This window comes from Drosophila elegans, unplaced genomic scaffold (assembly GCF_018152505.1).
Source record: "Drosophila elegans isolate 14027-0461.03 unplaced genomic scaffold, ASM1815250v1 contig_397, whole genome shotgun sequence".
Lineage (NCBI taxonomy): Eukaryota > Metazoa > Arthropoda > Insecta > Diptera > Drosophilidae > Drosophila > Drosophila elegans.
This window is the reverse complement of record NW_024545782.1, coordinates 1,343,288-1,365,330: the sequence shown is the minus strand read 5'-3', so window position 1 is coordinate 1,365,330 and position 22,043 is coordinate 1,343,288. Positions and strand designations below refer to the sequence as shown.

The 22,043-nt window shown below is 36.0% G+C and overlaps 1 protein-coding gene across 1 annotated transcript; it reads left to right on the top strand.

Annotated features, from left to right (window-relative positions):
• The first annotated feature begins 3,388 nt into the window (after nt 1-3,388).
• On the top strand, nt 3,389-21,127 carry LOC108138764 (NADPH--cytochrome P450 reductase). The gene is made up of 7 exons (XM_041708747.1): nt 3,389-3,450; nt 3,823-4,005; nt 5,309-5,651; nt 10,241-10,365; nt 10,423-11,024; nt 19,937-20,585; nt 20,649-21,127. Exons 2-7 carry the CDS (start codon nt 3,839-3,841, stop codon nt 20,791-20,793), a joined length of 2,031 nt encoding a protein of 676 aa, XP_041564681.1. The 5' UTR covers nt 3,389-3,450; nt 3,823-3,838; the 3' UTR covers nt 20,794-21,127.
• Nucleotides 21,128-22,043: the final 916 nt, after the last annotated feature.

Below are 22,043 nucleotides of genomic sequence, written 5' to 3'. Positions count from 1 at the left end.
GTACTACCTGCAATAGAAAGACAACTTTTGGGAAAGATAGCTTTAAAACTGAGAGACTAGTTTGCGTAGAAACGGTCGACTATAAAATAAAGCTCGCATAGGAACAATAAAAATAAACAAAATAAATTGAAAAAATTTCACATAATTTTTGCAATAGCTGCTAGGGTATATGAACTTCAGCTTGCCGAAGCTTGCTTCCTTTCCTGTTTTGAGATAATTTATAATTGTCTGTGATTTTTAACCATTGTTTATCAATAATAAAACAAAATTATTATAATATTACAATTATTATATCAAAAACAAACAGAACTTTTCACCTCCATTGCAAATAGAGATAAAAATTAAATTCCCTGCTTATTAAACTTTGTTTATGATAAGGAAAGTTTCTTGTGCGCAAAGTTAATCTGCTTTGTCATGCTTACTATTTAATTCGTCTGGTAATCCGAACGTACAATTCGTTACAGTCATCGTGCTAAGAGGTGTTTAAAATATTTTTTACCAAAATAAATTCTCAGTATTATTGGCCTAAATACGGGTGTGTGGGGATGGTTTTATGTGTCATAGCTAGACTTTTGTTTTGACATAACTTAGGAAACTGTGTTTGATTTGGTGGTTGAGCGCAATAAACTAAGATAATGTATTTGGTTAAATGTGTTAAGATATGCAAAGATATGACAGTCACGGGAAAGTTACGGTTATTAATTGAGAAAACGGAAAAAAATTATACACTTTTTTCGTTTCGAATGCGAGTTCAGTCCTAGTGATTGGCTCAACAGAAAAAGTGTCTTGCTCTGTGCGGTTCATCTGTTGAGCGGAAACAGTTTTAAAGCTTTATGCTTCCGACTAATTCTCAAAGTGTTCGTAGGTGAATAATTTTTTTCGGATACTTTAAAATGTTTGACAACTTAGGGAACAAAAATAAATAAATAAATTTGTTTTTCTATACTTCATGGTGAAGAACGTTTTAAAACGGGTTGATATTTTTCAAATCATTTGTTTTTTTATAGCCACAACTTTGCGTTTTATTTGAGAAGAATTACTTCATTTCCGCAGCCCCATGCGGCAATTCTTATTGACCTTACCACCGAGGGGAAAATAAGCTTCATCTGAAAATATAATTTTTTTGATAACAAGACTTCTTTCCATCAAGCGCACACAAATAAACCGCAATGCTAACGCTTTTCAATAAAAAAATATTTTAAAAATATCCACCTTTTTATATCCTTGCAGAGGGTATTTTAGTTTCAGTCAGAAGTGAAGGAGACATTTCCGACCCTATAAAGTATATATATTCCTGATCAGCATTACTAGGAGAGTCGATCTAGCCATGTCCGTCTTTCCGTCCGTCTGTCTCTTAGTTTTAAAGCTATCTGCATGAAACTTTCCCAAAAGTTGTCTTTCTATTGCAGGTAGTACATAAGTCGGAACGAGCCGGATCGGACGACTATAGCATATATCTCCCATAGGAACATCCGCATTAATAAATAAAAAAAATTATAACTTTGCTGTTTTTATTTTTTTTTAGTTCTTCAACATATAGTAATGGTAAAACTATTTCAGATTTACGGTTTAAATTTCATCAAAATCGGACGACTATAGCATATAGCTCCCATGGAAACAAAATAAATATATACAATTTTTTTTTTAATGTAACTTTTCTATTTTGTAATTTATTTTAAAAATTCTTTTTGACTTATTAATAATTTGACAGTTCAGAATTACGCTTTTAAATTGTATAAAAATCGAAAAACGATATCATATAGCTGCCATAGGAACTATCGAAAAATTAAGCAGCAAATGTTCTTAACCATATACGCAAGTAAATGATAATTTTAATGTTCTTAAAAATATTTAATTTTTACAATAGTTGCAAGGGTATATAAACTTTGGCTGGCTGAAGTTTGCTTCTTTTCTTGTTTTATAGCCATTTTAAAACGCATCTTTTTTGTGTAAAATAAATTCGATATCAAATATAGTTTTCGAGATGCATCAGGTCAGGCAGAACAGTCCACTTTTTTTTTAATCACGCTTTGATTTTATAGCTGAAAGGCTTGAATTAAGAAGAGACCTTACGGAACGCTTAAACATTTTTTTTAAATTTATATTTTGTATCATTACTAGTTTGGTAATTTCAATTGTACGATTTACTTTTTCAAAAATAGATTCTAGGTCTGGTCATTTCTATGAAAACAAGTTTCTCAGTTTCCAAACCAAATGAATGAAACAATCCCAAAAGCCTTCTTTCTAAATGGTTCTAGTCGTACGTATAGGCGTAGAAAAAATCAAGAAACCAAGTATGTGGGGCATTTTTGGTATTAACTTCTAAGGTAGCCGAATTTGACCAAATATAAGAAACAACGCAATTGCAATTGCAATTTCTTTCCCAACAGGTGATAGTTTTGAAGAAGAAGTTTTAAGAAGTTCCGGCAGAAAATATCCCGTGTTAAAATCTGATATGTAAACCACATATTTATGTGGGTCATAACTCATAGTAGCGGTATGGTGATCTAAAAAAATTAAACAATTTGTTGTTCGCTTCATATTGTAAATAGTGCTAGTCGCTATCTTGAGCGTTGCCTCACTTGATTGACCACGGCGCGTAGAACACCTTCCTTAAACTAAAATCAGACGCGAACGACGGCACTACCGTCGATTTGCATATGCTTCGCATGCTTGCTCCGCTAGCCTGGGCATATGTTTAATATTTATTTTCTGCCATTTGCTGACCACAGCAACAATAACTATAACAAGTCTATACAAAGTACACGCACGTCGCAGCGCATTAGCAACATTAAAGCATTAAGTCAAATACGAATTCAAGGTGCCACTTTAAGAATTTCGATGTGTAATTCCCTCCACAAAAATCATAAGCAAGGGATAAGTTCGCTTGGGCGCACGCCGTGACAGAAACAAATTTTTAGTTATTTGGTTTTAGTGTTCCACAAGAAGTTTTCTCGGCAGATTTATATAATTTATCAGTCCCTTAAGTCTAAGGAAATCGGTGGGCTATGGTGCCGACTTTTATTGATTGTTATGCGGGAGCAGTGCTAATTTCAAAATTAAAAATGAACTTGGTGCATAAGTGCATGGATTGTTTGGACAATTTAAATAAGTTTCAAAAACCAATCTTTTTTGAAAAAAAAATGTGTTCAAAATCTCAAGAATCTTGACCAGTTAAGCTGGTTCACTTTTTTGATCAGATAACCGTAAATCAGCCTAAATTAATTAAATTTAGTATATTATATTATTACAGTAAAAATGTTTATTGTTTATTTAATCATTTGTAGAACATTTTTATTTGTAGAATGGCTTGGTAACAACTGATTTCAAACATTTTGTTTTGTTTTCATCATATCTTTCAATTGGCCGCGGCGTCCGATAAGCGCAGTGCATAAAACCTGTTGCTGTCGCCCCTCAGTTAGCAGTTCTACGTAAGCCAAGCCATACGTGGTGAGTAGCGAGTCTAGTTCATAGTTTTAATTAAACATCTGCCAGTGCAATTACGTGCGTTAATCATTAAAATAGTAAAGCAGCCATTACAAACAGCGACACTCAAGGTGCAATCGATTAAAATTCAATTTGATACATAATTTCAATGTCAGCCTCTCTTGTCAAAAAATCCATTAAGAGGTAGTACCTTGCACAGTTAAAACAAGTGCAGAACCGGACTACCGTTAGACGTATAGCCATTGCTTCGTAAATTCTGGCTTACGTGGAATACATTAGAGTGCGTGTCCAAAGTGCGCGTCATGCAAATTGAGCTAAACCAATGTTATGCAAAACAAAAACTAAAGCGCCGTGAATTCTGTACCCCTTTTGCAGTCACACACTTCCCACCATGGCCAGCAAGCAAACGAGTGAGGAAGCAGCCGCAATCGGCGCCGACGAACCCTTCCTGGGACTACTGGACGTTGCTCTACTGGCGGTACTGATTGGCGGAGCCGCATTTTACTTTCTGCGCAGTCGCAAGAAGGAAGAGGAGCCGTCTCGGAGTTATTCCATTCAGTAAGTATACGGTCAAATTAACTAGATCAGACATCCTTATTTATTAAAGGGAATGAATAAATGGACAAAATTATAAAAGTATAAGAAAAACGTGTGTTCGTTTAACAAAAATCTATTATTGTAACAGAACATTTTATTAGCTTGAATGTTTTTATAATGATTCATCATGATTTAGCTAAAAGCGTTTTTGTAACTACTTTTATTTGTTTTTTATACCCTTTCAGAGGGTATTATAATTTCAGTCAGAAGTTTGCAACGCAGTGAAGCAGACATATCCGACCCTATAAAGTATATATATTCTTGATCAGCATTACTAGGAGAGTCGATCTAGCCATGTCCGTCTGTCCGTCCGTTTCTAGTCTCAGTTTTAAAGCTTTCCCAAAAGTTGTCTTTCTATTGCAGATAGTACATAAGAACGACTATAGCATATAGCTCCCAGAGAAACAATCGGAAAAATAATTTTAAAAAATTATAACTTTGCGGTTTTTTAATTTTTTTTTTAGTTTTTCGACATATACCAACGGTGAAATATTTCAGAATTACGGTTTAAATTAAACTATATCATATAGCTCCCATAATTTTAATTTTTTTAAAAATTCCTTTTGACCTATTAATAATCATCAAATCATCATAGCTTCAATGCTTTTAAATATATACGCAAGTAAATCTTAATTATAATGTTTTCAAGAATATTTGATTTTTGAATTAGCTGCAAGGGTATATAAACTTCAGCTTGTCGAAGTTTTTATTCTTTCCTTTTTTTTAAATTTTTAAATGTCATGCCAAAATTAGATAGATAAGATAAGAAAAGCTTATTTTTAAACAAAATATGTTTTAGAGATTAAGGTACCTTATACTCAGTACACGAATTGTGCATATATATTTTTTTTTGAATATTACTTCTATTATGTCTATGTGCAAAAAAAAGAGTCTTTCTAAAATCAACTAATTCTACAGTAAAAATATGACGATCTGCAGTTGTTGGTTGACTTACTGTAGGTGACTGATAGAAACTCTGAACAGCACCAAATATAATAAATTACAATTTTTAATTATTACTGTTGCCGTAAATTTATCCAAAAATGTGCAGTTATAAAAACCGTAAAAAGTGTAAGGCACCTACAAAAAAATAAAAAGTTTTAAGTTAAAAAGTCACAAAAGGTTTCAAACTCAGAAACAAAATATGTGTGTTATTACTTTGGAAGACTGGCTAGCCAAATTGCTGTTTCTTAAATTGCAAAGATAAATTACAACTGCGATCTTGATATCTGCCTACGGTCTTAAACAAATGTTTATATTGCAGACCCACGACAGTGTGCACCACTAGTGCGGCGGACAACTCGTTTATTAAGAAGCTCAAAGCCTCCGGACGCAGCCTTGTCGTGTTTTATGGTTCGCAAACCGGAACCGGTGAGGAATTCGCCGGGCGTCTAGCTAAGGAGGGCATTCGTTACCGTCTAAAGGGCATGGTTGCCGATCCCGAGGAGTGCGATATGGAAGAACTGCTGCAGCTTAAGGACATACCCAATTCACTGGCCGTCTTCTGCCTGGCCACCTACGGCGAGGGTGATCCTACGGACAACGCCATGGAGTTCTACGAGTGGATCAGCAACGGCGATGTCGACTTGACCGGTCTTAATTATGCGGTAAGTGGCAGCGTTATCAAACAAATCGGCGTTATCTAAACTTGAATTACACAAGTCTCATTGGCCTTGCAATACGGGTGAATTGAATTCGCTTATCGAACTGTGCCCCATTGATAAGCAGGCTTTTAACTCCCAATCACAATTTGGTCTATTTACGTATGCGAGCTTTTACATTTTTTTTGTGTTTTGATACAGCTGAAATGACATTGGCCAAGACGAAAACAAAAATATGTTTGATTTTCGACATTTTTATGTATAATTATTCTTGATCTGCAGATTCGATCTTAATACACCTGTCCGTTTCTACGCAGCCAAGTCTCTTAGTTTTAAAGCTCTCTGGACCAAACATTTTCAACAGTCTTAGCTGTAATCCAAGTACTATGATTAAGTTTGAAAAAAAAAATGTACATAACTTCTTTTTTTTTAGAAATTCGGGTAATTCTCAAGGCCTATAAAAGTATTTTTTTTTTACATATTTTGAAATATTTCAATGCAAAGTGGAATAATTGAAAAAGATCTGTTTTGAACATTTCTTTTGTATGATTTGTTTTGATTAATTTTCTTAAGGAGAGTCAAATTGCATTGAAAATTTTTTTTTTATCTCGGTTTATATTTTAATAATTTAAATTAATGTTAAAGAAACGATGCGATTGCTAATTACAATTTGCCAGCGCCAACTGATCCGTTTCTATCACTGGAGCACGGTGATGTCCACACAAATACAATGACATGTTGACTTGCATTTGTGTGCTTAAGAGAAAAACGAAGTTACCCAGTCGGAAAAAACTCGCTTCCAGGATGCGTTCTTTTACGCTTCCTTTGCATGCGAAAAACGCATTCCAGATCCCTGAAAGCTTCCTTTCCTTTTTGTTCGAGACGGGACAAAAAGCAAGCCTTCTTTTAGAACCGATCTAAGAACGAGTCTTAATGCGTTCCATTGGAAGGTAGTTTCAACTTCGGAAACGCTCGGGTTTCCCTTCCATTTGTACTTTACGAAGGAAGCATTCTACAGCGCACTGTTGGAATGAACATAGAAACGTTCCTCGGGAACTCTCCCGGATAGCTTCCAAAGCAAGCATTGCGTAACACATCTAAAGAATGAATATTGATCCCTTCCCCAAGAACACATTAAGTATGATTCCAAAACTAGCCTTCTAATTGTCTTACCCAAGAATGCAAATATTATCCTTCCCAAAAAAGCTATTGGGAACCGTTTCTTTTTTCAATTCCAATTTTTATTTATTTAATTTTTTTAATATAAACATGCTTTAAAACTTATTGTATTACTCCTGGCCGTTTTCGTCCTCTCTCATCTTTTTGGCCAAACTTTTAGCCTTGTAAGTTTTATTTTTGGCCCTAGAGAAGGCCAGTCGAAGGTCTTTAATATGGTCGGTGAAGCGGTAACCGTCCCTTCTTTGTGACTCTGAAAATATAATAATGAGAAAATATAATATAAAATATAATAATGAGAAGGAAATATGTAATTTTATTAAAATATGATTGTAAGTTTGTAAAACACTTACCGAATAATGTTCCATTTAAATGAATGTAGGACGCAAAACCTTCCCTGTCCCTAGTACCGCCATAATTAAGCTCCATTATCAAACTTGGACTTAATATCTTATTGAAGATCTAGATTTTCCGAATTCAAAAGTTTTTAAAAGTGCATCAATATGAACTCTAGTAACATTATTATTATGGTACCATTCTAATAATTTTTCACGGAGATTCATAGGTATCATACTCATAAGAATAGTTTGATGCACTTTTATCCGATTCGGGTTCACATAGGCATTCATTTCCAGAATTATTTTCTGTATCAAAAGTAAGAGCTCTAGCAGCCGATTGCTGAAGCTCTTCCTTTTGTTTTTTCGTTAAGCGATGAATATTTGACCGCGACATTCCCCTCATTTTAAATTATATTATTTATGTTTGTTTTGTATAATATTTTTTTCAATTAAGTTATTAAATTTTTTTATTTATGTAATGTTTATTTATTTAAATTTATGTTTATTTTTCTTAAATTTTTGTTCACTTAATTTGTGTTCTTAGGTCCACCCTAATAAAACACAACTTTTATGTAGATGTAAGTCCACCCTAGGTAGAAGTAAAAGGAAGAGAGAAAAAAGAGAGCACACAAATAAACGAAACGAGTTCAAAAAACACAAAATTTAAATTTATGAAATATATATAAATTACCTTTTGTTTTGAACTAGTTCTTCTGGAACTAAACGAAAATAATATTTAAAACGCATTAATTAAATTAACAGAATTTATGGATATGTATTTATTATTAAATAAAACTCAAGTCTTATTGCAGTGTACGCTCAAATAAATAATTATTTTTAGTTGTTTGATTAACAGCCACACACAGTTTTAGGAACAATTTGTTTGACCGTACACTGTATATAAGATTGTTAATAAGTGTTTATAAATTTAATGTTTTTTTGGCACAGGTACACATCACATATTGTTTTAATTAATCTAGTGTTTGGTTCATGTTATTTTATGAACAGTATTGGAACTCCTTTATATGTAGTTTGTTTATATTAACACTATACTTACCTGAAAATTAAAACCGCAAAGAATATATAAATTTCACAATTCACAAATCAAATCAAACACCAGCTATTTCAATTGAAAATCAAAATGCAAGTGGCGAGAAATGCAAAAGAAACGAAAAAGGCCGCGCGCTTTCTTGCCTTTTCCCTTTTGTTCTTGTCGTTTGCTTTTTAGAGTACCGTTTTGTTCGGTTACTCCTTGTGTATACAGTGGCGGAGGAAACTATAGCGCCGGCAAATGTAAAATAATAATTCAAAACGCTTTAAAAAGGAATCATGTAATCTTTATTACCTAAAATTAAAATATATAAAAAACTGCGTCAAATTAATAATTTTCTAATACAATATAAAATATATTAAATATTATTATTAATAAAGTTAAATATTAATATTTTTTACAGAATTAGATTTAAGAAAAGTTTAACAAGTCATATACCCCAAACATAACAAAGCGTTCAGATATTGTTTATAAAGATAAAAAGTGAATATATTTACGTCGCTGCTGTTCATTAAGAAAAATAGATTAAATTTGTTTCCCATTTTTTTGTCCATTCCAAAACAAGACTTCTTTTTGCGTTCTTTGGTAAGCGAGGTTTTCGGTGAAAAACACGATCTCAAAAATATCGGACGATCGGCATCGTTCGGGTTTGCAAAAGAAGGCTTTTTTATGCATTGTAGAAGAAGGGACGATTTCACAAAAACTCTTTAGAATGCATAAAAAATGCTTCTTTATAGCTTCTTACATTCTTTTTCGCTTGCAAAACATGCATGAAAAGAGGCTTTTTTATTGGAATGCGTTCTCTAACTTCCGACTGGGTACCTTCGTGCGAGACGTTTTAATGCTTTGCCAAAGCCACACCGTTAACAGTGTCGGTGTCGCGGCAGAGAGCCGGCAAAATAACTCGCTGACTCGTGAGCCATCCGCGTGAACAACACTGCTGTAGAGTGCGACAGTAAAAAAGAACAAATGTTATCGATTCATCCATTATTGGGTCCAAACATATATTTTGACACCAAAGTAGTTAATAACAGCGACTCGATTTTGAGAGTTTTTATACCCTTGCAGAGGGGTATTTCCGTCAGAAGTTTGCATAGCAATGATAGGGCTTTACTAGGACAGTCGATCTAGCCATGTCCGTCTGTTCGTCCGTCCGTCCGTCCGGCTTTTCGTTACTACACAAACTAGTCTTATTAATTTTCGAAATTGTGAATTCTGTCTGGGTAGCTTACGAATACCTTAGATTTTTGTAATTATCTTAAAATCGAAAAATTTCTTAATTTCAATCCTAGCACCAAAAATAAAAGAAGTCTTGGAACATTTTTTAAAACATCTAAATCTGAAACATTTTTAACATATGCGAATATGTTTAAAAACATAAAAACTATGATGATTTTTATCTCAAATATTTAAACGTTCGTATAACAGTTATATGATCTCGTTTTCCGATTTAAGTAAAATTAATTGCGTAAATATAAACTATTAAACCATTATTATGTCCAAAACAATTAAAAAAAAATAAAAATAAGGGAAGTTAACATTTTTTTTTAATGATCCGATTGTTTTAAAGGGAGCTGTATGATAAAACTAGAAACATTTTGTGAAAAATATTTCCAAAAATTGTTTTTTTATTTTTTTTATGTCGATTCGAATTGTCGGGTGATCGCCTTGCTCAAAATCGCGCTGCTCGGGCTCGCAGTTTTGCATCAGTCTGCATTTGCATACCACTCTTTGCGAAAATTTTCAGAAAAACATTTTTGTTTTTGCAAGCTATTTGCTCGATGTCGCTCTCTGTTTTTGCCAAATTTCCAGCAAATGTTGGTCGGAAAATACTGAATACTGAAATACTGTTTTCGTCACTGCTCTCCTTCTTAACACGCTTTCAAAGAATGCGAACTTTGCACGTAATTTTTAAAAATTTACATAACAAAACTACCAGGGTAAGAAAAATAACGGAATAGAAGCTGACACGAATAAACAAATTGCGTATCCAATTTAAAAAAAATGTATACACTCATTTTCGATTATAGGTATTTGGCTTGGGCAACAAGACATACGAACACTACAATAAGGTGGCCATTTACGTGGATAAGCGGATGGAGGAGCTGGGCGCCAATAGAGTCTTTGAACTGGGTTTGGGCGACGATGATGCTAAGTAAGATTGCCTTACAAAAATTTTAAAAACCTAGCTCACACTTTATTTCTCCGACAGCATCGAGGATGACTTTATCACGTGGAAAGACCGTTTCTGGCCCGCTGTGTGCGACAACTTCGGAATTGAGGGCGGTGACGAGGAAGTGCTCATTCGCCAGTACCGTCTGCTGGAGCAACCGGAGGTGCAGCCTGACCGCATTTACACCGGAGAGATCGCCCGCCTACACTCGATGCAGAACCAGCGGCCACCCTTCGATGCCAAGAATCCCTTCCTGGCACCCATCAAGGTTAACCGCGAGCTGCACAAGGGCGGCGGTCGGTCCTGCATGCACATAGAGCTGAGCATCGATGGGTCCAAAATGCGCTACGATGCCGGCGATCACGTGGCCATGTACCCTGTCAACGACAAGAGCCTGGTGGAAAAGCTTGGCCAGTTGTGCAACGCAAACCTGGACACAGTCTTCTCGCTTATTAACACAGACACGGACAGCAGCAAGAAACACCCGTTCCCCTGCCCTACCACGTACCGCACCGCACTCACCCACTATTTGGAAATTACAGCCATACCCCGCACGCACATCCTCAAGGAGCTTGCTGAGTATTGTACTGACGAGAAGGAAAAGGAGCTACTGCGCAGCATGGCCTCCATCAGTGCGGAAGGTAAGAAATCTTGCATATAATGTAACTTATCGGTGAACCAGTTGCAAAATGTCCAGATCAAACAAGAACCACCTTTTAGGATGAAAACCTCCTTTAATCGTTAAAAAAACACGTCATTTTTAATTTTTTTTTCTTGGGCTTAATAATTTGAAACGTTTTTTTGATGTTGACTTTTATCGTATAAACGGACGCCGCGCTTATACCGACATATATACTACTTACAGCTAGTTACCTATTAAATGAGAAACGAATTGGCGTTGAAGCTGACAGGCGGACGTGGCTAGATCGACTCGGCAAGTGAACCTGGCCAAGAAAATATTTACTTTATAGGATCTTGCTTACTTACAATTAAGACAGAAACAAAAAGTAAGATTGTTTTTTTTTTTAAACACAGGATAGAAAGACTGCATAAATTTAATAGGTACTCTGCAAAAATATCAAGCTGAATTATAATTAATAACTCCAGCAAGCCATTAAACTAGAAAATAATATGATATTAAAATCTGTAGCTAAAAAATATAGTGTTAAACAACATCTTAAGCATATAAAATGTTCATTCTTTTAACTAAACTAATATAAAATCATGTTAAGAATAAAAATTATCTAACAAAAAAACTCTTAACGATGTAAAAGAAAACGTGACGATCGCACCTTCGACGCACAAAATTTCTGATATTAAATTTTGTGACGAAAAATTATTAAGCATTCAACGTAATAAATACTTATTTTTAAATTGTTTTATTCGTCGCGCTCCAAGAAAACTTTTTATCTACACAGGTATACTTTTTTTGCAGCGTGCCGAAAAAAAAATTTTAAAATGTGTCGAATGCTTAATAATTTTTCTTCCCAAAATGTAATATCAGAAATTTTGTGCGTCGAAGGCGCGATCGTCTCGTTTTTTAAAGTGGTAGAACAAATTTTCTTCAGAGTGAGCTAATTAATATAGTAAAACGGTTTTAAAACCTAAATCATAAATGTTATCGTGAAAACAAACAAGAAGACAAAAGTAGTAATTTCAAAAATGCTCTAAAAATTGTATTTGTTTAATATCTTATGAACGGATTAACGGATATAGATGACCCAGTTGTCAGTGGACGCGTAATTAAAACCAGAATACAACAGTGCCAACCCCATTTTTCCGAAACCAAATGAATTTCTAAAACTTTTAAGTTTGCACCAACAAGATCGGACTATTCTTTCACGCACGCTTTCCGGTGCTCATCGTCACTACCTGGACGGCCGTCCACACTGACACTGACAAACTAATTGAGATCACTTACAAATAAAACAAGAAAAAAAGCAAACTTCGGCAAGCCGAGTTCATATACCCTTGCAGCTATTGCATGAATTAAATACTTTTGAAAACATTTAAATTATGATTTACTTGAGTATATGCTGAAAAACATTGAAACTATGATGATTTGCAGCTCAATTATTAGATAGTTATTTTATATATTTTTATTATTTCTATGGGAGCTATATGCTATAGACGTCCGATTTTGATAAAATTTAAACCATAATTCTGAAATAATTAAACATTGCTATATGTCGAAGAACTAAACAAAAAATTAATAAACAGCAAAGTAATAATTATTTTCATTTATTTTTCCGATTGTTCCTATGGGAGCTATATGCTATAGTCGTCCGATTTTGATGAAATTTAAACCATAATTCTGAAATAATTAAACATTGCTATATGTCGAAGAACTAAACAAAAAATTAATAAACAGCAAAGTAATAATTATTTTCATTTATTTTTCCGATTGTTCCTATGGGAGCTATATGCTGTAGTCGTCCGATTTTGATGAAATTTAAACCGTAATTCTGAAATATCAAACCATTACTATATCTCGAAGAACTAAACAAAAAATTAAAAAACAGCAAAGCTATAATTTTTTTTCATTTTTTTTTCCGATTGTTCCTATGGGAGCTATATGCTATAGTCGTCCGATCCGGCTCGTTCCGACTTATATACTACCTGCAATAGAAAGACAACTTTTGGGAAAGTTTCATGCAGATAGTTTTAAAACTGAGAAACTAGTTTGCATATAAACGGACGGACAGACGGACGGACAGACGGACATGGCTAGATCGACTCTACTAGTGACGCTGATCAAGAATATATATACTTTATAGGGTCGGAAACGTCTCCTTCACTGCGTTGCAAACTTCTGACTGAAATTATAATACCCTCTGCAAGGGTATAAAAACCGGCTTAAGCCAGTGCCGCGTTAAGCCAGTTCTAAAAAATGGTGGTGTCAGTGCTGTGAACTTTTCACACGCAGTGTTGAGAACCAGGGTTGCCAAAGACTATGAAAGAGTTTCCAACGAGATACGTTTTGCACAAATAAAACATTGAATTAAGCGGTAATAATAACAAAAACTCTTTTAAATTGTACTTTGAATAAATGCCTATTTTACCCAAAAAAGCGTGCGAAAAATAAGTCCCAAGAAAGTACATTTTTTTTCGTAATTTTGTTTCTGAATTGACTTTATGTTGAGATATTCTGTACAATTTTCAAGTTAATCCGATTAAAAACTATATATCGATTTTCCCGAAACGAAGTTCGTAAGCATTAGAACTCAAAATTTACTGAACCGATCCTTTTGAACATTTGAACATTACTTCTTTTTTTTTTTAATTTTATACCCTTTCGGAGGGTATTATAATTTCAGTCAGAAGTTTGCATCGCAGTGAAGGAGACATTTCCAACTCTATAAAGTATATATATTCTTGATCAGCATTACTAGGAGAGTTGATCTAGCCGTGTCCGTCTAATAATATTTAATTCAATTTATCGTAAAAAACTACTTACTTACTTACTTATTTTCTTACATTTTTTAAAAGTTTTGTAATAATATGTAATAAAATTTAAAAAATATTACAGATGTCTCCGCAAAAGAAAAAACATAAAAAATTGCGTTTTTTTCGACTTTAAAACCCCACCTACCCCTTACATAAATTAATATTTTTTTGGTTTACCAGGAAACCTTTAGCCCTTAATTTTATAAATCTAAAAAGCATATATAATTTTTGAAGATTTCATTTTTTTTTTTTTTTTTTTTTTTTTTTTTACTTATGCATTTTATTTATAGAATCTTCTCTGAATTGAGACTAACAATAAGTATATAAAATCTTAAATTAAAAAGCTATATCTGACAGTCAAGTTGACTGACGCGGGATGTAAGGGCTCTAATAACTATTGCTGAGCTGGAAGGTCATTTCGTTGCAATCGGGTCCGGTTGGAAACCCTGGCTAGGCCCCTGGCGAACTGGTTTGGATGAGAAGTTAGCTTGGTGTGGTAGGACGCCTTTTGTTTTGAAATTTCATCTTTTACGGGTAGAATGCCCAGATCTCTGTGGATGTTGTCGTTCCGAACATACCAAGGTGCCCCAGTGATAGTTCTCAGGATTTTTGATTGTGCTCGCTGGATAATGTCGATGTTACTGCTGCTCGCGTTTCCCCACAATTGGGAGCCGTAAGTCCAGACTGGCTTAAGCGTTGAATTGTAGAGCAGAACCTTGAAGTCCAGGCAGAGGGGGGAGCGAGCGTTTATGAGCCAATGGAGGTTATTGGATTTTAGTTTTAGATGAATTTTCTTAGCTTCGATATGTCTTCGCCATGTAAGTCTTCTGTCAAGGTGGACGCCAAGGTACGTTACATCGTCAGCTTGTGGAAGTGGCGTGTTATTCAGAGTTAGCGGGGGACACGTTTGTCTGTTAAGAGTAAACGTTATGTGTTTACACTTTTGCGCATTTATTTTTATACGCCAGTCTAATAACCACCTCTCCACTACTCTCGCTTCTGGCCCAGCTGCCTGAAGAGTCTCTTACGGGAATTACTGTTTCAGCCGGCGCACTTAGATTTGGGTGGGCCCTCCACAGGGGATGCTTGGTGCTGGTGGGTGAAAGTTTCTCAATGTACTGGCGTTGTGCTTTTTCTTCTTCGTGCCTTAGAGCCCTGGTAAGTCTGCGACCAGCTTCCTTAAGACTATGTTTTGAGGATGGCGATCTGCTGGTTTGCCAAGCACGCCTCAAACGTCTTTTCTCCAAAACAAGCTGTTCGATTTCAAGGTTAGTTTTGTGTTGGTGTGTGTGCCCATCCCTCCCTTGCGGTGTAGAGACTTTGGCTGCTGCGACGAGTACAGACTCCAGTGCATTGGCATAGCAGTCGATGTCCTCCTTGAAGTTGAGCTGTGGAGTTAGTTCGATGTGGGAACTTACGTACTTTTTGAACTTTAGCCAGTTGGTTCGATGCGACGTCAGCCTGCAAGGGTGCTCGATTAATTCCGGGCTTTGAAGAAGAGTTATTAGCACTGGTGAGTGGTCCGATGATAGATCCAAAAGCGATTTTGGTGATATTAGATTGCAGGAAATATTTTTTGTCACAGCAAAATCAATTAAATCAGATAGTTTTCTAGGATCTGTTGGCCAGTATCACTAACCATACAACATATAGACTGGTCATTTCATACGACGCATTTGGACACAAAAAAACGGACCGCGGAAGGTCCACCGTTCTCACAGCAGCAGGTCCATGCACTTCGTGTGCGTTCGGGTTTTTTACTCTCTCATTCTTATTCTCATTTTTATGCTCGCGCACTCATTGCACGAGTTCAGTCGTTCAGTCGCAGAGAGGCGCTTTTTGAAGAAGGCTGCCTTGCGCTTGAATTCGTCTTTGTATGTATGCGTGATCATGCATTCTCATACACGGGAGCATGTGTGCGTTTATTTCATTTCGGCGCATCAAGAATATTTTGTCTTTTGCCACTTTTCAAACTTGGTACCCTAAGAATATGGGCGTATTTACTATTGGGTTATGATATAAATATTAATATTATATGTTATAATATATTTTTTTAATATTTCAGCATACATTTTATTTTTGTTTACAAATTCAAATCAGTGGTAGCAGTAAAATGTTTTACATATATGTATGTATTCGAATTTATAGAAATCAGTCCACTGAGATGGGAACAGGGCATATCGCAGTCGTGTCACTTGAAACACCGACTGCTCTTCAGTGGTTGAGAAAACTTCAAACTAAATCAATTCTTGTCGATGTTTTGCGAGCGGTTGGTGCCTGCATACCCTACCGACGATTGCTTTTAAGGGGAGCGGGCTTTTAGGACACTTGTTTTAAATGTTATGTTTAGTGATCTTTGGTTGATTTATTTTTTAATGATTCGCAGTGTTATTTTAATTGTCTTTAAACAATTCGTTAAAATTCAAGATATTGGTACAATTAAAATCTAAAATTATAATCATTAAAATAAATTATTATCATTAAAAATATGTGGATTTTTATATTTGTTCCATTTACATTTTCAAAAATATAAAAAGTATTTTATTATTTATTACTTGTTTTATTTTCTTGTTTTAAATGTTATGTTTAGTGATCTTTGGTTGATTTATTTTTTAATGATTCGCAGTGTTATTTTAATTGTCTTTAAACAATTCGTTAAAATTCAAGATATTGGTACAATTAAAATCTAAAATTATAATCATTAAAATAAATTATTATCATTAAAAATATGTGGATTTTTATATTTGTTCCATTTACATTTTCAAAAATATAAAAAGTATTTTATTATTTATTACTTGTTTAAAGACAATTAAAATAACACTGCGAATCATTAAAAAATAAATCAACCAAAGATCACTAAACATAACATTTAAAACAAGTGTCCTAAAAGCCCGCTCCCCTTAAAAGCAATCGTCGGTAGGGTATGCAGGCACCAACCGCTCGCAAAACATCGACAAGAATTGATTTAGTTTGAAGTTTTCTCAACCACTGAAGAGCAGTCGGTGTTTCAAGTGACACGACTGCGATATGCCCTGTTCCCATCTCAGTGGACTGATTTCTATAAATTCGAATACATACATATATGTAAAACATTTTACTGCTACCACTGATTTGAATTTGTAAACAAAAATAAAATGTATGCTGAAATATTAAAAAAATATATTATAACATATAATATTAATATTTATATCATAACCCAATAGTAAATACGCCCATATTCTTAGGGTACCAAGTTTGAAAAGTGGCAAAAGACAAAATATTCTTGATGCGCCGAAATGAAATAAACGCACACATGCTCCCGTGTATGAGAATGCATGATCACGCATACATACAAAGACGAATTCAAGCGCAAGGCAGCCTTCTTCAAAAAGCGCCTCTCTGCGACTGAACGACTGAACTCGTGCAATGAGTGCGCGAGCATAAAAATGAGAATAAGAATGAGAGAGTAAAAAACCCGAACGCACACGAAGTGCATGGACCTGCTGCTGTGAGAACGGTGGACCTTCCGCGGTCCGTTTTTTTGTGTCCAAATGCGTCGTATGAAATGACCAGTCTATATGTTGTATGGTTAGTGCCAGTATGTAGGACTGCCTGGTGAAACGTAGTCCAGTTTGTTGCATGTTTTGATGAGTGCATTATATAGTTGCCTTCCTTTGGGGGTAACAAGGCGGGATCCCCAGTGTGTGTGCTTGGCGTTGTAATCACCTGCTGCTATGAATCGCTCTTCAAGTGAATTGTAGAAGTCCATGAATTGGTCTTCTGAGACTGTAAAGCGGGGTGGGCAGTAGACAGCGGCAATGGCAAGGTTGCTGGTGCCCAACTGTAATTTTATCGATGTAGCTTGCAGATAATTTTTTGCAAACCGTTGGTAAAAGTGGTGTTTGATACGGTCTCTTATTAAGATGCCGGCTCCGCCATGTGCTTTACCGTCTGGATGATCGGTGCCGTAGAACGTGTATCCTCGTATTTGAAAGTTATATTTGCTGGTGAGATGCGTTTCTGCCAGCAACATAACGTCGATGTGATTTTCGTTCAGAAATTTAGTTATTTCAGGTATATGCCGTGAAACACCATTGGCGTTCCACAGGGTTATTCGGAGGCTAGGCATGATTTATTTGGACTGCTGAGCTGCAAGCATTTGTAACAAGATATTTTGGTTTTGCATTAGAGTTTGCATGGTGGTTTTCATGAAGGACATACATTTTGTTGCAAAGTTATCATCATAGTTTCCATGTTACTTTGTGGCTGTCCCATGGCCTGCTGTATGTTATCAGTTTTCGGCTCTATGTGAGCTGTGCCTGATCTTAGAGCACTGGCGTAGGAAATGCTGTTGGTGGTAATTGAAGGGCCAAATGATGACCTGGCTGCTTTTGCGAAGAAAAGTTCGGGTGTCGTTTGTGATTTCATGTAAATGTTCTGGCGTGCCGTTGTCGCTCTTTGCATCCGACTTTTCATCTCCTTGTAGACTGGACAGCCTCTGTAGTTTGCTGTGTGGTTTCCTTGGCAGTTTACACACTTTCTAGTGAGAGAGTCTCAATTGTTGGCAGGGCAGGGTTCGGAGCCGAGGCAGTTACCACAAGCTACACAAACTGACCTGAGGGTGCAGTAAGCCCTGGTGTGTCCGTATTCCTGGCAGTTTGTACATTGCACTGGCCCGTTCCGTTTGTGCGGCTCTTCAACTGTGATCCTACGGTGCAGAAGGTACTGCAACTTGTAGATCGGGTGCACTGCGTTTTTTTTCAAAGTTCTGCTGTCTGGCTCCAGCTCGACTTTGAAAAGGGGTTGCGGCTTCTTGTTTTTGTTCATAATGTTTATAACATTTTTGGCGCAAAAACCGTTTTCTTTTAAAGCCTCTATAATTTCAGAGGGGGTCACATCGGGTTCTATTCCCTTGAGGACAACTTGAAAGCCCTTGCAACTTTTCAGCTGGTACGTGTAGTAATTCTTTTTGGCATTGTTTAGGTACCTCGACACTACTCGGAAATCATCTTCGGTTTTGGTTTGAAGTTTGGTTTCGCTTATGTTCCCTTTCATAAGCGGAATAACATGAAAGTTATCCTTCCCGACAAGCTCAACTATTTTATTTACTAGGACGTTAGAGATCTTCTCCCGAATAAAGATAGGTGGGGGCTTTAGTTTCTTTGGGGCTAATTCTTCGTACTCTGTTTCAGGCTCCGCCAGAATGGAAAATCTATTTTCATTTAATGGCCCGAGATTTTCCGTGCATTTGTTGGTACGGTTTATTTTGGGCATATTGCCGTCAGATTTTTTTGGTGGGGTTAGCTTGCGCTTGGAAATATTAATATAGCGATCCATGCCTGTCTGCGTGGCCGAACCCGCTTGCGGAATTGTAATTTTTCCTACCGTAGCTTTGTTTTTGCCGTTTGACCCGATTTTTGCACTTGGTTGTGTTGTTGCTTTAACCGCTGCAGAAGAAGAGAGTGGAGTCGTTATTGCATTGTTGGCGACAGAGACCGTTGTAGTTGACGTAGTAGTTGCTGTTGTTGTTGCACTAGGTGGCAGAAGCTCGGTTGGAGTTTTGCATTGCTCACACCATGTTGTTTGTGCGGTGAAAAGCAGGGCGGGAGAGCAAGAACTAGCTCTCTGGTTTTCGGCGGTCAGTAAACTTGCACTTTCTTGCACTTTCGGTTCTAGAGTATTACTCGTGAACGAGAAATAAGCATTGTTTCGGGCCAAAGAGAGACGACGTTTGTCTTGCTCACTCTGAATGTTTACGACTCAGTGACTTATTGTTTTTCCGGAGCGTTAAGAAAACACGTCTACACGCGACCGAATGCATTAAGCCAATAATGAAGATTTCATTAAAATACTACTTTGTTTTTGATATCAGGAGAAATATGGACAGACACGATTCATTAAAAACAGCGATCTATTAGATAATTTTTTCGCGGTGAGCGTCGTCTTAAGTATTATCCTCGATGGATCAAGTCCATTTGGTAAAATGCGTGACGAAATCGAGGGTCCGTCGTAATTATTATTATATTGATGCAATAACTTGACTATGCTGGCTTTCAAAACTTAATTTCTGGTATTTTTAAATGATTGTTTTAATTTCTTCGTTTTGCATGTGTCCTACGTATTACAGGAAAGGAAAAGTACCAGAGCTGGATTCAAGACGCCTGTCGCAATGTGGTTCATATACTGGAAGACATTAAATCCTGTCGTCCTCCTATCGACCACATTTGCGAGTTGCTGCCCCGCTTACAGCCACGATATTATTCCATTTCATCGTCTGCTAAGCTGCACCCTACTGACGTACACGTGACTGCCGTGCTCGTGAACTACAAGACACCCACGGGACGCATTAACAAGGGCGTAGCCACGACTTACCTGAAGAATAAGCAACCTAACAGCGGCGAGGAGGTTAAGGTGCCGGTGTTTATTCGCAAATCTCAGTTCCGACTGCCTACAAAGCCGGAGACACCTATAATAATGGTCGGACCGGGCACTGGTCTGGCGCCTTTCCGTGGTTTTATTCAAGAGCGACAGTTCCTGCGCGACGAGGGCAAGACCGTGGGTGAGACTATTCTTTACTTCGGTTGCCGTAAGCGCAACGAGGACTACATCTACGAATCAGAGTTAGAGGGGTGGGTTGCAAAGGGCACGCTTAACCTGAAGGCCGCTTTTTCCCGTGACCAGGCGAAGAAAATCTATGTACAGAATCTGCTTGAACAGGACGCAGATCTAATATGGAACGTAATTGGTGAGAGCAAAGGACACTTCTACATATGCGGGTAAATTTTTCAATGACTGAATTGCTTTTATCATACACTTCATATACTATTCTTGTTATTCAGGGATGCGAAAAACATGGCCGTAGACGTTAGAAACATTTTAGTGAAAATTCTGTCCACCAAGGGTAACATGAGCGAAGCTGACGCCGTGCAGTATATCAAGAAGATGGAGGCTCAGAAGCGCTACTCGGCCGATGTCTGGAGCTAATCTGGTCCAAATGCACACTGATAAGCGTAAAGTTTTTTAGTTTACTAAGCTATGTAAGCGTATTTTTGGTTTGGGAACTTCTTGCTGCAGTTCAACAAACGATGAATGAGTAACCATTAAGTTTATATCTAGTGTAAATGACTCTAGTTTGTCCCTGGACTGTTCAATGGGTTCAACTAAGACGGAATCTAAGTAATGAAATGAGCGGAGTAACAAAATTCGATGTAAGAAGCTTTGTACGAACGCAGATTATGTTGAGTTTTTTACGATTATTTTATTGTGTATTTTGCTTGGTGATTTTAATACAAATACGAAACATGTTGTGCAATTATAACAACACTGAAGTTGAATTTTTTTAAATAAAAAAAGTAAACTTGCTGTAGATTTTCAACTATGAAAACTAACATCAAGTTCAAAAAAATCTTTGGTTAGTCCATAGAGCAATGGGGTAATCTTAGTCGGAATCAAAGTTAGGAAATGATTATCAATTTGAGTCGCTTTGCGCGAGCTTGGTTTATAAGCAACAAAGTCCATTCATTTTGTAGTACTGTTGGCGAATAAAGAAAATTTAAGTTTAGGGAAATTGAGGCTAGTGAGCATAAATGTTTTAATATTTCCCAAAAATCCAAGCCAAACATATTTTCCTTAAGTACAATAGATATCTTGGAGTAGTTCTTTACTTGACTAGCTGAAAGTATGCCCAAAAAAGTCTTCAATGCAATCCATGAAGTCAAATAAGTTTTATGATGATGCCGATTATCTTACTCCTAACCGAAATTTAGTTATGTTAACTTATAAATAAATATAACATTTCTTAATCGGTACGTTCTAGATAAAAATATAAGCATTTCAATAAAAAATATATTATAAAACCTTGTATTTATTAAGAAGAAGATTAGAAAATATTAGAAAACCTTTTATTCATTTAGAGTTAAAAACATATACCTTGCGTCTCATATTTTGGGAGTTGAAGGCTCAAGATCTTCACTAGTTTTCACTACTTGCAGAGGTGTCGTGTATGATATCCGTTACTTTTAAATTGAGAATTTCCAACTGTTAGTTGTCATGAACCTCATTACTACAATCAGAAGTACTTCCTAAACTAGCTGGGCTTAGAAATTTTTTAAGGTTTTAGCTGCATAATTCAATATGAAAAAACGTGACATAAAATTTACAAGACAAAAAAATTTACAAGACTACATTTTCATGTCTCATTTCGAAAGTACCCTATGAATTTATTTACATAAATG